Source organism: Mytilus edulis, chromosome 3 (genome assembly GCF_963676685.1).
Source record: "Mytilus edulis chromosome 3, xbMytEdul2.2, whole genome shotgun sequence".
Taxonomy (NCBI): domain Eukaryota; kingdom Metazoa; phylum Mollusca; class Bivalvia; order Mytilida; family Mytilidae; genus Mytilus; species Mytilus edulis.
Genome location: NC_092346.1, coordinates 29,599,053 through 29,614,191, shown reverse-complemented (window position 1 = coordinate 29,614,191; position 15,139 = coordinate 29,599,053). Strand labels below are relative to the sequence as shown.

General features: G+C 29.9%; 1 protein-coding gene across 12 annotated transcripts in view; it reads left to right on the top strand.

Moving 5' to 3' along the window:
* The window catches only part of LOC139516189 (sodium/calcium exchanger 3-like), a 46,055-nt gene that overhangs the window by 20,894 nt on the left and 10,022 nt on the right, over nt 1-15,139 (top strand). For 4 of the 12 annotated variants that reach the window (XM_071306099.1, XM_071306100.1, XM_071306102.1 and 1 more), the window contains exons 3-7: nt 3,280-3,380; nt 5,652-5,693; nt 6,854-6,871; nt 9,304-9,419; nt 14,442-14,541. In XM_071306099.1, the coding sequence (XP_071162200.1) occupies nt 3,280-3,380; nt 5,652-5,693; nt 6,854-6,871; nt 9,304-9,419; nt 14,442-14,541 (377 nt within the window). The remainder of the gene's footprint in view (nt 1-3,279; nt 3,381-5,651; nt 5,694-6,853; nt 6,872-9,303; nt 9,420-14,441; nt 14,542-15,139) is intronic. The other 8 variants (XM_071306110.1, XM_071306107.1, XM_071306111.1 and 5 more) reach the window with 3 other exon arrangements.

The following is a 15,139-nucleotide window of genomic DNA, read 5'->3' as shown; positions in this document are numbered from 1 at the left end:
ACCCTACTTTTTAGTCTAAAAAATAGCCTACCCTAAAGATTTTTTTGTCATTTTCATTAAGCCCTGTTAAGGTCAGAATGTTGCTCCCATAAACAAATTAACAAAAGACTCAATGAAAAAAAAACAACAATAAAATTAAATAAAAATCCCTATCCGGTTGGATGTAGCTGGAACCACACATACTATTTTATTTGGCCTTATATATATTACTTGCTCAGATTTGCTTTTGTTTGTCCTTGCTCTTGATATATAATACGTGTAATACCCTTGGGTGGCTGACATGATTGATTTCACAGCTGACGATGTGATTATTCCTTCCGATCATTGTATACATTTACTGCAAAGACTGTTTTCCTTAATGATGACTCCATTTGAAATATCTATCTGAGGTCAGGTCAGTGACTGAGGATAGATGAGAAAGCCGATGTAGTCAGATTGCCAAAGAAGTAATAATGAATTATCATTTTCATCTTTTCTTTGGTCATGAAATATATCAAACCAAAAGGTCAGACAGAAACAGTGTCATTTACGTAAACTATTGTAAAGTGTAGTTTGTGATATGGAAACCAGACACTATTATGTCACATTTTTTTGGAAATGAGTTATTGATAATATACTAGAAATGCATAATTTCACTATTAAAAAAGAAGATTTCTACCATTTGTAAGTACAAATGTACTTATATATATAAAAAAAATGAGAATGGAAATGGGGAATGTGTCAAAGTGACAAAAATATATATATTATGACTTTGTATTTAAGAAATAGTCAGTCAGTTGACATAAGCAAGTTCTCACTCACAAAATGTCGTATTGCTTCAACTCAAATCGATATTTATCAAAAAAATATTTAAACAAGTAACTACATGAATGATTTTTAACATAAATATTTATTTCATTTGTAAAGATGTACATGTGTATATCTCTTTCATTTTGCAATCCAAATAAAATACAGATCATTTGTCAAAACTTTGGATAAATAATTTGGACATTTGTCGATTTGATCTGTTTTTTTTTTTTAATCAGATTTAGGACTTATAAAAAGTTTTAACAATCATATACATTGACTCTAAAAAAATCTTCAGAAAAATAATTTGGACATATGATCTGTTTTGTAATCAGATTGAGGATTTATGAACAATTGTATACATTGACCCTGAATAAATTTTTGACACAAAATTTGATATTGAAAATTGAAGACTAATTAATACTGTAACTTAAACTGTCCTGTATAATTTTTGGATCAAAAAGCCTCCCTCTATACACCCTTGTTAATGATCATCAGGCTGTTGTCTGCTTGGGTTTCTTTCCAAGTCTGAAGACAACTCAAACATTACCCTTAAATACATCAAGGCATAGATTCGGCAGCGGAATGTGCACACAATGTATTCATTGCCAAGGATAAGTAGTCTTTTATCATATGACCTTCATCCTGGCAGTTAAAACATAGATTCCGACAGCGTTTTAGTTTCTGCAGGCATATGTTTTTGTTCTGACAGTAATGATGTTTTATCTTAATTTGTCAATTATTATGCATGTAGTTGATATACAGATTGACGGTGTGGCTATTAATTCGATACTGGTAACATTTTGGACAAGAGTTTGGATCTATCTCAAAATTCGGCTTTATAGAAATGTCCCGAGTTAAATAGATTTTCTGTTGTATTATGTCTGAAAAGTTTTGAGATAAGAAACTGATGAGTTATAAGTCTATGGTGGGACATGCTAAATAACAGTGAAGAAAAAAAGATCTGATTAAAATCAGATTGGTTAGTACATGTTTTGTATTGTAATCCCTGAATTGGCAGACACTGTCTTTTCATTAGTGTTGCAGACACAGACAGTTGATATAACTTGTATCATTTTATTGAAGAAAAAATGTACAATGACAAGATAGAGAAGAATACAAATCACTAAAAGCAATTTTAAATAACTTGCTGATTTAACAAAGCTGTCTCACAGTCAAGTTAAAAAAATTGCCTGAGTTTCATGAAGAGATATTTTTTTTTCAAGACTGATAATTAAACACAATGAGTCTACATTTGTTACAGAGATGAGATACAAATTGACTTTTGTAATTCATCATGATGTACATAAAGACTGTCTGGCTTTTAATTTTTAGCAGCAAAAGAGAAGTTTCTCACTCAAATTTAATTCTCAGACTAATTCCTTTTCAAATCAAGAAACTCATTTGTTTTACACGTTTGAGGAGACAAGTGTTTCATTAAATTCTTTGCAATTTAAAAAATGAAACAAGAAACAAAGGGGAAGTAATTTTTATTAAAACTAAGGAGGTAACAATTTGTTTGCATGTATGTCAACAAAGACATTAATATTAAATCTAAGTTACATGTGCATAGAAGTGTGAACAAATTTCCTGGCAACTGGTTTATTCAATTATAATTTTTAGACATTAGATTAGTATTGAAATTAATTATAAGATTCAGATGAAACAGCTTGCTGCTGATGACTCTACAACAGATTAACCTTAGTTCCCACCTGAGTAATTTTGGTTTTAATAAAAAAAAAAAAGAAAAAAACTTCTTAAAATTGGATCTGAGCTCCATGTCATGAAACTTGGTACTTGTAGTACGAAATTTGTGCTTGAAACACCAAATTCTGTTTTTTGATTGGTCAATTTTTAAGTCTGAGAGTGAATCTGATAATCATGCTAAAAATTTGTATGACCTCAAGACCTGACCACTTGCAAAACAATTTAACACTTGTCTGAATATTGTCAAAAAAATTAATCTCACATAGTCATAAGACAATTAGAATGTATTCTTATGGTGAAGACTTCAAGTTAGAACAATTATCATGCAAGATTATGTTTGATTTCTGTGAATTAATCTGATTTTAGCCTTTGGACTTATAAAGAAGTGGTCTCAATATGATCTGATTGTCAACATTTCATTGCATTGTGATCAGTAGACTGATTAGCTTCTTCATGACAAATTACTTCAGCTTCCTAGTCCTAGAGGCAAAGAATGTCACGTATCTTATCAATATATATATATAAAAAATAAAATGGCTGAAGTAACGCATCCTTCAATTTCTTCAACAAATATTTATCTTACTATTTACCAATATCTCCAAACGTGTTCTTATTCTTAATGACAAAAACATTGTTGTAAGACATACAACAGTATTTAAAACACAACATAGTAAGACGCAACTAAAAACCCGGTATGACACATCAATAACCATTTATTTAACATTTTTTTTTACATCTTTGCTGGATGCATTGTTTCATGAAGCTCTCTGTTTTTATTTTTTTTAGGAAAGTTATCATCATCAAAATATTTGACGATGAAGAATATGAAAAGAATGAAGAGTTCTATTTAGTGCTTGATGAACCATGTCTTTTGAGAAAAGGATCAGGTACTTATATATTTATATGTTTTTTAAAATTCATAAGATTTATACTCAGAATTCCTTGTTTTAGTGTTGAATTTATATATCTCCCAGAGGATGCAATTATATGTTGCTGATGTCTGCAATCCAGCTTCTATGGAATTGGAAATTAATACAACCTTTTCCACTCCTAACACTTTATGTCAGATTAACGGAAATGTGTTTTTGTGAAATGAAAAACAAATATGCAGATGTTGTTCTATAAATGAAATGTTAAGTTGATTGGAACTGTGAAATCTGGTTTCAGGAATAATTTGCCAAATGTTAAAACTAATTTCTGGTATCAGGAATTGCAAAATGTTCAAACTAATTTCTGGTATCAGGAATTGCAAAACATTAAAGTCATAATTTGAATTTTAAGGTTGAATAACTTTTCAAACCCTGGATTACTTTTAGATCATGAGCTTAAGGTTTAAAATTGCTTCTGCTTGATTTTAAAATGTCGAATTAATTTGTCTTTTTAAATTTGTCAATTAAACTACACTGTAATAATTGGTATTCATTAGGATAACATTTCTCTGCAAAATTTATCAACGATGACCCACTTTGAATGAACCCTGACTTAGTTAAAATTGCAGCAATGCTGTAAAGGAAAAGATTGAACATGGTTAGTTAAACTGCTGTAAACGAAAAGATTGAAAAAACAGCACACATCTGATACATTTTAAATGAACCTAGTTAGTTCAAATTGCTGTAAACATTGTAAAGGAAACGATTGAAAAAACAGCATATTGATACATAAGAAATGAACCCTGAGTTAGTTAAATCTGCTGTAATGGAAAAGAATGGGGAAAAAAACCCCATTTATAAGATACATACTAAATGAACCTAGCTAGTTAAAACTGCTGCAACAGAAAAGAATGAAAAAAACCTTATGCAACATTTTGAGTGAACCTAGTTAGTTAAAACTGCTGTAACTTAAAAGAATGAAAAAAAACAAAAAAAACAAACAAGATTCATACTAAATGAACCCAGTTAATTAAAACTGCTGTAACAGAAAAGAATGGAAAAAAAATCAAGAAAGATACAAACTAGATGAAACCAGTTAAATAAAAGCTGCTGTATAGAAAAGAATGAAAAAAAGCATATCACCATATGATTTATTTCAAATGAACCCAGTTAGTTAAAACTGCTGCAACGGAAAAGAATGAAAAAAAAAAACCCCACATATGATTTATTTTGATTGAACCCAGGTAGTTAAAACTGCTGTAATTGAAAAAAAGACAAAACATAAGAAACAAAGTAACGTTCTAAATGAACCCAATCAATTAAAACTGCTGCAACAGAAAAGAATGAAAAAAAGCATATGATTCATTTTGAGTGAACCTATTTAGTTAAAACTGCTGTTACGGAAAGAAATGAAAAAAAACAACATAAGATATATTTTACAGATCAGTTAATACACATTAATGAATCACCAGATGAGATATAATGAGTTATTATAATTACAAATACTTTCAATTAATACTGGTGTACATGTATTTAGAACATCTGGTGTCTGGTTATGATAAATCGGTTAAAGATTAACAGATGTAAAACAGCATTTCTTATGTAACTAACATGTTATTGAAGCAGTGTTTTAATTAAAGCTGATTAGAAAAAAGATCTTGACTTCTTGAACATAAGCTGTGTTGCAACAGTTTTTAACAAATTTAATCTCCTTGATGTTGGTTTATGAAAATTTCATGGAATGTAAATTTGAAGCCATTTGGTATTTTTAACTTCTGAATTTCAAAAAAAATAAAAAATTAGTGAGCAAAATGTATGATATGATGTGGGATGTAGGAAGGCAAAACAGAGACATTGCAATATAATACAACATTTGAGTGGCCTGCAGTTAGGTTTTTACAAGTCAAAATGAAAATATGGACGTCTGTGTGTTTCTTTTATTTTGAGTTTTTAAAAAAAAACAACTTATTTGGTTCTAACATAATAGTTGCTTATGAGACAGCATATCTTTCTTTAGCAAGTATTAAAATCTTGAATTTTTAATTAGGTTTAGATCCGATTAATAATTAATATATATAATTGAACAAATTATGGACAAAAAAACCCCAACCTGGTTGCTAACACTAATAATTCTATATTCTCTGAAAACACAAATCTAACAGAACAAATTACTTTTATAAATGCAAATTCCCCCCAAAATTGTTATTCAGCCTTTCATGATCTAAATAAGTGTGATTATAAATGTAGTGTAGTGAAAAACTTTTAAAACTTGCATGGTAATTTTTCTAGACTCGGAGACAGAGGAGGGTGAAGAAGATAAGTATATTGAAAGTAAATTGACTATTTTTACATTTGCTTATAGATGTAGTGACATGGTGTTTATCGTTGATATTAAAAGTTACATAAAAAGTTCAGTTTAGCTTTAGGAACATTGGTCTGAAGTGAAGATTTTGCATGATGGTTAAATTATTTTTCCCGAACTAATTTGTTGTTTATCATTTTTATACCTTAGTCTATGTGGTATGATGTATTCTGGGGGTATAATGTAATATAAAATCAGACCACTTACATGTATTTTTTCCTCAACTAATTTGTTGTTTATCATTTTTATACCTTAGTCTATGTGGTATTATGTACACTGGGGGTATATTATGTAATATAAATCAGACCACTTATTTTCTCCAGAACTAATTTGTTGTTTATCATTTTTATACCCTCGTTATTGACTGAGATACAATGTATTGGGGGGATAAATTTACAATTTTTTTATTATTTTTTCAAAACTAATATGTTGTGTTGTTGTTAAATGTTTATCATTTGTATTACCTATTCATTCAAATTTCAATGAGGTATAATTCAAGGGATATGAATGTTATATAAATCAAAACAAGTTTGTTGTTTTTTATTTTTAGACCCTAGCCTATATATTAATATAAGCTTAGAGGTACAATGTATTCAGAGAAAGGGCATGTTTAATGAGATCTACCGTATATAGTTTTCAACTTATTATCTTACTTAAATTCTTTACAGTAAACATTAGTAATTTTCATCTAGACATTTTACAGTTGGGATACCAATTTTTAAATGGAGACTTAAGGTTGTACCTAACACTACAGGGAGATAACTCTGTAAAATCAGGAGAACGTTTTAATGACGTTGTGTTCTTAAGGGAATATTAAGCTTCTCAATGGTCAAAATGAGTGTTTGTCAAACTGCTATATAACCAGTGTAATTTTTCTGATTAAATGGTTGGTTCAATTTTTTGGATTTTTTTATATTTTTGTCAAAGGGTCAAAGTAAATACTTTGTCAAAATTTTAAGAAAATTAAACGAGCCAAATTAATTTTCGTTCAGGTGTTAGGTACCACCTTAAGGATCCACTCTTGGAAAGTAAGGGATGTGATGGCTAATTTGATCTTGCTCCTAAGGGTTCTTTTAATTTATGATGTATTACGGGTTATATATAACGCACTTGTATGTAAATTCCACAGGAAAAAGGAAAAGAAAAGGTAATTGGTTTCATACGTACCTGTTGGTATTATATGAATATTTACTTACCAAACTTGTTAGCTTATTATGCTTATTCTAATTACCGAATAAATTGATATGACCTCCAAGGGTTTTATATGAATCAATCATTTTATCGTCTTTCTACGAAATTCGTATGAAACCTTTAATATTTATCGGTAGTAGAGTTGATTGAGTTTTAAGTTAAATCAAATAAAGAATGGATATCAAATGTACAAATTTACAAAGCAGCGGTTTTTTTTAGTTTAGTTTCATGGAAAAACATTTAAATCACTTCTGTACAAAGAAAACAATAATATATTCATAATGAAATATTTTCTTTAAAATGGTTGTATCCTGGTTCGATATCTAAAAAAAACAAAACAATTTTGTAATACTATGCACAGGATGATCTTCTATGTTTGTTAAGCTTTTCATTTAAATTAAAACTTTGCCGTGATCAATGCATTGTGAGAAGAATAAATATTTGACCTCCAAATTTTTTTACCCATACCAAAATAAACACTCATCGGTGTCATAAATGTAGGTATAAAAAGATATTTAAAGCTGAGTTATTATATTCAATCAGATCTAGACAAAAATAGTGGGCGTTAGTTTATATTTAACCTTGGAATTTAAATGGACATTGAAATTTCAGTGTTGTTTATTATAATATAAGGTCATCCTGTGATTTCGATAGAATCTTCCTGAACTATTTACATTTTATAACTGTGAAATTAATAGGTTCCTGTTTGATTTATAATGTCAAAACTTGTTTTTCACTAGATTTCTTATTCAAGGAGCCTTTTTAAAACTCGCATCAGGAATACAATAAAATTTGGGTGCAAAGTTGCTGTTTTGCAAATGACTGGCTCATTCCCTGTTTTTAAGCATGAAACATCACATTCATAATAAACATATCCAAGTCCCTTACTGACTGATGCTGCAAAACTTTTTGCAGCTTTTTAAAAAATCAAACTTGTATGCAAGTCAAAACCTGTGTATGAATTCATCTATAAGGCATATTGTTTTCTTTCAATCCATACTGCGTTGTTATACCCCACTTCTTAAATTGGTATAGTCTGTTTGTTCGTTCCTTCATTCATGTACGTGTCTTTAATTTAGTTGTAACTACAACAGTTCTGAAACATTAGTGGATTTTAATCTTACATTTATAGAATTTTTGATATTCCATGGATTGTGGACTTTGTTTTTCATTCCAACTGATTTTGGGGATTTCGTATAACTGAAGTTCAGAACAAGACTTCACCATATATCTGACGAGTGTGGGGATGGGGTTACGACTGTGTGAGGTCTAATGTTACATTTTTGGGGTGTTTGTTTTATGATTGATTCTTTATTGTCTTTTATTTACAATATTTTACTGTGTAATTTTTGAATATCATCTGTATCGTCTTTCCTCCTTTTAAAATTTTCCAGATTTTTTGCTTATTTTCCAACATTATACCAATTTATGTATGTCCAACTTGTCTGAATGTTTCTCAAATCCATCATATGTATTTTTTTCTTGTATTGTTGTATAGTATAATGTATAAATGTCCGTTACTCCCTATGTAAAACCTTTCACACTGTTATTTCAAGTCTACCAGACCTTTTGTATATTTTCCCCGTCATGTTGTAATCATCGTCCATTTTCATGTTCATCCATTGGAAGCATGGGAATCTTTTGCATGAGATCACATGTTGTTGACCCTTTTTGGTTGGTGTTATGATGTATGTATAATTTGTGGAAATCCTATTTTTGATCTGGGCAGCGGAAATCAATCACTGTTCTGGATGTAACTTTGTTAATGTGTGCTAACGAGATAAATATATTATTTCTGATGTAATCTCTTCTTATTGAGCATGAAATAAATGGTTTTGTCTTTGTTGTCAAAGTTGGATGTAATTTATTAAATATTGGTGATAATTGTTGCTTGGAATTTCAGCAAAGCAATTGGTTTCGACACTTCAATATTAACTAAAATTCTTGAAGTATTTGTGAAATACAAGACCAACAGTACAGCTAGTGACATTTCAAAAATTGTCAAATTGTTAGTGAAGCAATCTCTATCAATTACTTGGTAAATTTATCAATTTTGAAATTTCTGAATAGTTGGGATTTATTAAATATCCTAGTGTACAAGTGGATTTCATTCATAAAAAAAAGTTAAATTATTTGACCTTTTTGTTCTTTTTGCCCTTATTTGAAGAAAAAATCAGATACATTCTCTTTATATATTTTTTAATGATTCAATATATATCTTGCTTTAATTAAAAAGATTGCTACTGTAATACAAACATTCAGTTTTTAGATGTGACTCAATAATGGGATTTTGGTCTGTCTGGTTATGTAATTGTCTGATGCAAGAAAAAGTCAGAATTATTAGAGAAAATGTAATAAGAAATTATATCAATATTATCTATTCAATAGGAAATACAGAACCTCTGCCAAATGAAGAAAACGAAGAACTAATGGAGATGGGAAAGCCTCGACTTGGAGATACGACAAAGATTAATATACATATTATAGAAAGCTATGAATTTAAGGTTTGATATGCATATCAATTTTTAACCAACAACACTCCACCACCGCCCACCACACATACAAACAAAACCTCATGTGCATTTTCAACTTATAAAATGTTAATATGATAATTTTTTTATGCAACCATAATCTAGGCACCGGTCAGTTCATTTACCAATTTTTCATTTCAAGTCTGCACCTACTGAACACAATTAAGACTTAAACATATTCAGTCTGCAACTTGCCAGTGTTTAGTTGCATTTCAGGTCCGTCAGAAACCTACATCATCTTTTCTGATGCTTCAAATTGCTAGTTGGTATTATGTTTAGCAGAATCACAGTTCATTGTGTTTATATATACAGAAATATGTTAGCTACGTTAATATCTACTACTGTTTGAAATGTGAGATTGCTTGAAGAAATGTAGCCTATTTGCAGTAAAAAACCCACATCCAGCAATTTATTTTGTTTGTTTAATGTTCGTGAGTTTCATTGACTGAACATGAAATGCAGGAATCCATGGATAATATTAAATTATCAGTTGGCTTCACAGTTACTAGTTAAAGGAATAATTTTTATTAAAGAATGTGTGTTTTTTATGTTCTTCCATCTAGAAAACTAAATATTTATGTTAGACAAAGTTTCATTGATATGGAAATCCCTCACAACGCGAGCAAGAAATCGGCTAATGGAACCAAACTTTGAAAGAAATCTCCGATAATGACATTAGCTGATTGATACGGAATCCAACCGAAAAAGACAGCTCATGTCCACTTTTGTAAACAATCTTTATCGACAGCACTGTTCTCTTGTATCGTGTTTCTGAATACAGATAAGGGTCTTTAGTTCACTATCGTTTAATAGAAAAAGTCTCTCAGACTTAATGAATTATGTACTGATTCAGTTAAAAGATAGGCCTTTCGTACTAGCAATATTCTCGCATTTTGGGTAAATGTAATGAGAAAGAATAACAAAAGAAATCTTGTGATGTTAAAGATTACTATACACAAAAACTTTTTTGGAAATTTGACTTGGGATAGAATAACAACAAGTTTTAACGCCGTGGATCCATCTTGATTGCTTGTGTGAGAATTAAACCTGTTAAATAGAAGCTTTCAAACATTGAACAATTACGTTAGATGATCAAAACCGAGTTTTTGTTCGGTTTCTTTGAGAAACATGTTATATTGATAAAATGAAAGCAATTAACATTTGATATAGTGGATAGAAATCAATAGGAAAATGATGGCATTATGATAAATGAAATATTTGTAATGACCTATATAACGAAAATTGATCACAATTATAAATGATTTTCACTAGTCAGATATATAGTGCAGATAATTAATGATAATTGTAGCAGTTTAATATGGAGGCTTGAACACGAGTCATGAAAACCTGATCTTTTGAACCTTACTTTCAATTTTTTTGCACCAATTTTCACTAGTCAGATATATAGTGTAGATAATTAGATTAATGATAATTGTAGCAGTTTAATATGGCTGCTTGAACACAAGTAAAAAAACCCTGATATTTTGAACCTTTTGAAATTTCTTTACCATATGTTTTATGTTTTTTTGGAAAACAAAACCGTAAACCTCTATGATTTCTATATTAAACTAGATATCATCTTGTTCTATGATTTTTTGTGTGTATGGGTTGAAAGTACTGACTGGATTTTTTAGCCTCTTGATAAATTTCCAATTCAGGGGGTTGGGGTATACGCTTCTTTTTGAAAACATTTTTCTTCTTGAATAATAAGCCATCACTGTAATTAACCTACCTTCATCTTAATGAATACAAAATGAGAAAAAAACGGTATTTTAGATTAAATACACGAAAGTGGAGATAATAAATTCTCTTAAACTTGCTGCAAAACCTAATGTGTCTGATTTCTTTATCATCTTCTTTAGTTTCAATATTGAATAGATGCAGCCTTGCATTGTCTATATGTCTATAATTGTAAGTTGACTAGCCGTACATAGAATCTGCTCATTTCAGTCTGTCGCATTTGTTAAATCCTTTTCACCTATGAATTCATTTTTCTGTAAGTTTAAAAGCATAAATTGATAATGGTTTATCGGAAGAAAAAATTGTTAGTCATTGGTAATCTGCTGGTTTAGAGATTATTCATTCTCACCTGAATTCGTTTCCTTGTAATTTTCCTGTGCCTTTTCATGAGGAAAAAGTCACTTTAGTGAGTCATTTTGAAGTCTTGGAGTCTAATTGTATAGATATATGAAGAGTTTTTTCTAAATCATGTTCCTGAAAGGGAAGTTCTATGGATTCAATTAATTGCTTTTTGAAATGTTCATGTACCATTACATTATTTTATGTTAGATTAACCTTTGCAAACTCCGGGTATTAATAGAAAGCTCTTCAGAATTAATAGTTCAATTTGAACTCTTTGATCTTGTAAAAAAAACAAATTGATTTTTTTACAAATGCATCTTTTTATATATTAGTATGTACTTTTACTTTTACGTCATAAAATTGGGTGTTAGCTTTTAATAAGTACGTGAAGAATACTAGTTCGCATACCCGTGTATTATAAATTGGTATTTAAATATTTGAAGTTACTTTATCAAATATTGATATGATATTTGTACTCTGTCCACAGTGACAGCTTGTCGCTAATCATAATTTCTGAATAAAATCAATTCCATTGATTATATAACTTAATTCAGGCTGTATTAATCAATTGTACAGTGAGTAACGATAAAAAGAAATCATTTTCACCATTCTTAGTTGACACAAACTATATATGAGAAATGATTGTACCTGCTATCATGGCTATCAACATATTTTCTCAATGATATTTTAATAAAATGGTCACATCTGCTTTGTTACATAAATTTCTTATTTTATTGCCTTTTTGTAAGATTTGAATCTAATTAATTATATTGAAGTTTATGATAAATTTCTAAGATTTTCATTGTTGAGTTCCTGCAGGATTCTATTTCCGTTGTTCAATCCCTGCAGGATTCTATTGCCATTGTTCAATTCCTGCAGGATTCTATTTCTGTCGTCAAATTTATGTCTACATGTATGTAGTGTACATCAATTTGCAGAAAAAAGTGCATAAATTTTGCAAATTAATGCACTGTAAGCTCAGACTATGCGAAATACGTCGGACCGTCGGACAAATCCGGTGAATAATGGATCGGTCTGGTAAAATTTTGTTGAATTCCGGTCCGAATGTCCGGTATTTTTTTTTATGGAACATTCTAGCAAAATTGCCAAACGATCTCAAATTCATTTTCATCTTTATTATTCACCACAGCGATGTTTGTTTTGTTCAACCGCTAGCTTTATGCCGAACATCGACAACCAGTAATGTGTAAATCCGGGTAAAAACATATCTGACTGTCAAAAACAACAATGGATGCCATCATTGGCACAACCGGAAATGTAAATAAAACCGGATTAGATTCTGGGAACGGATAAGGATAATTCCGGGTTTGCCGATTTAAATACAATAAATGAATAAAAATCCAAGCAGATCACAAAATTTAGCTATGAAATATAACCACAAGAATTGAAAACCAAAAGATATATGAAAAAGAAAGAAGAAACAGGAAATAATATTTTATACAGAAACTCTAAATTATATTTAGTTCACAAACATTGTCAAAATCCAATAAAATGGGACATTACTCTTCACTGAAATGCATTCAAGCAATTGTGCACAACTTTCATAACAATATCCCCTCTTGTTACATCATTTTGTTTTAATTTTTGCATTTCGGGGAGGAGTAGGGCACAACAAAGTCATACATATGTTTGTTGTTTTTTGTCGGTTAATATACAATTAGATGTAAAAAAAAATTGGTCTGGTAAAATTTCATTCGGTCTGGTAAAGCTAGGATGCTTACCAGACCGAATGTCCTGTAAAAATAAAATTCATTCGCATAGTCTGTAAGCTATCTTTTAGTGAACAAATCATACTTAAATTTGTTGTATTATATCTTAAGGTTATTTTTTATGACTTTGGTATCATGTTATACATGTAATAAAATAAGTTGTAATACAATGAAACTTCTACATAAAGTAAGGGCTTTATGTAATCCTTGTTATTGTAATAGAAAGTTATAGATATGAATATTTATAATAAAACTTTATTAAATACATTTACTACTTATGGCTGAATGCAATATTAGATATATATGACTAAAGAAGATTTAGTTCACTTTGACACATAATTGTGGAGTGAGCAATGGTGTTTCAAATACTGAAACTTGACTGTTACCTTCTGTTTATTTTATTCTCAGACTTAAAGATATAGGAAGATGTAGTATGAGTGCCAATCAGACAACTCTCCATCTAAGTAACAATTTATAAAAGTAAACCATTATAGGTCAAGGTACGGCCTTCAACAAGGAGCCTTGGCTCACACTGAACAGCAAGCTACAAAGGGCCACAAAAATTACTAGTGCGAAACCATTCAAACAGGAAAACCAACATTCTAATCTATATAAAAACGAGAAACGAGAAACACTTATGAACCACATAAACAGATGACAACCACTGAACATCAGATGTCTGCTATACAACACTGAAATTTGACTGTCACCATCTGTTTTCTTCCTTCTGTCAGCTATATAACAATATGAAATGTTGGTGTCACATTTTTCTTTTCCCATTTTCTGTAATATTCAGGATCACAGATGACAATTGCTGTGTTGAAAGTTAGCTCCTTTTGGTGGTGTTGCTGTCTCTTTGACAATTTTCCTGTTTCCATTTTCAATTTTATTTTCAATCTTTGAAATGTGCAAATATTTATAGATATAGGAAGATGTGGTATGAGTGCCAATGAGACAACTCTTCATCCAAGTAATTTATAAAAGTAAACCATTAAAGGTCAAGGTACGGCCTTCATATACACATTAAAATTACTCAAAATCTAATGGGTAATGAATGTACCACAAGTTAGAATAATGAGTTCTTTATACATTTATTGTAGTGAAAGCACTTGATAAATATTATACAAATGTTTTGTATATTAGGAGTTTAAAGTAATATGTTTTTATCATTATTCTTTTGTAGAATGTAGTTGACAAGCTTCTTAAGAAAGCCAATGTTTCATTGGTTGTTGGTACATCGTCATGGAGAGAACAGTTCACTGATGCCATAACAGTTAGTGCAGGTAGGTTATCATAATAGAAGATCTGTTATTGTGATGTTGTTTATTTTTCTACACCCCATTTCAGATAGTTGTTTATCAATTGCAGAGGGATGTAGATTTAAGAAATTTGTAAATAGAAACTTCAGTTTTGATAAAATAATGTGTTTGTACAAAAAAACAGCCTTGCTGGTGACCTACAGATGTTAATTCCTGTGTCATTTAGTCTCTTGTGGAAAGTTGTCTCATTGGCAATGCCACATCTTCTTTTTTATATTGCCAAATGTACTGATGATGAAATTATAAGAATGTCCATTTATTATAAAAAAAAGTTTATATATTATAGATGTATCATTTTATAAATTGGTCATTTCTATAGTTAATATATTTGTAACCATTCACATTTTTTCTATTGGCTACAATAATCCATTATCCTTTCTACATTCAGAAATGAGGTTTTTTTGTTCAATATTTCCTTGGGGTGGAAAAATTAATGTTCAGTTCATTGGAGTCAAAGTAGTGAAATGGTGTTACTTTTATCTCTATTAAAGAGGCCTCAGAGGAGTGACCAAATAATCAATGCATGGCTTTTTTCATGGATTATCACATATATATTTTTTTG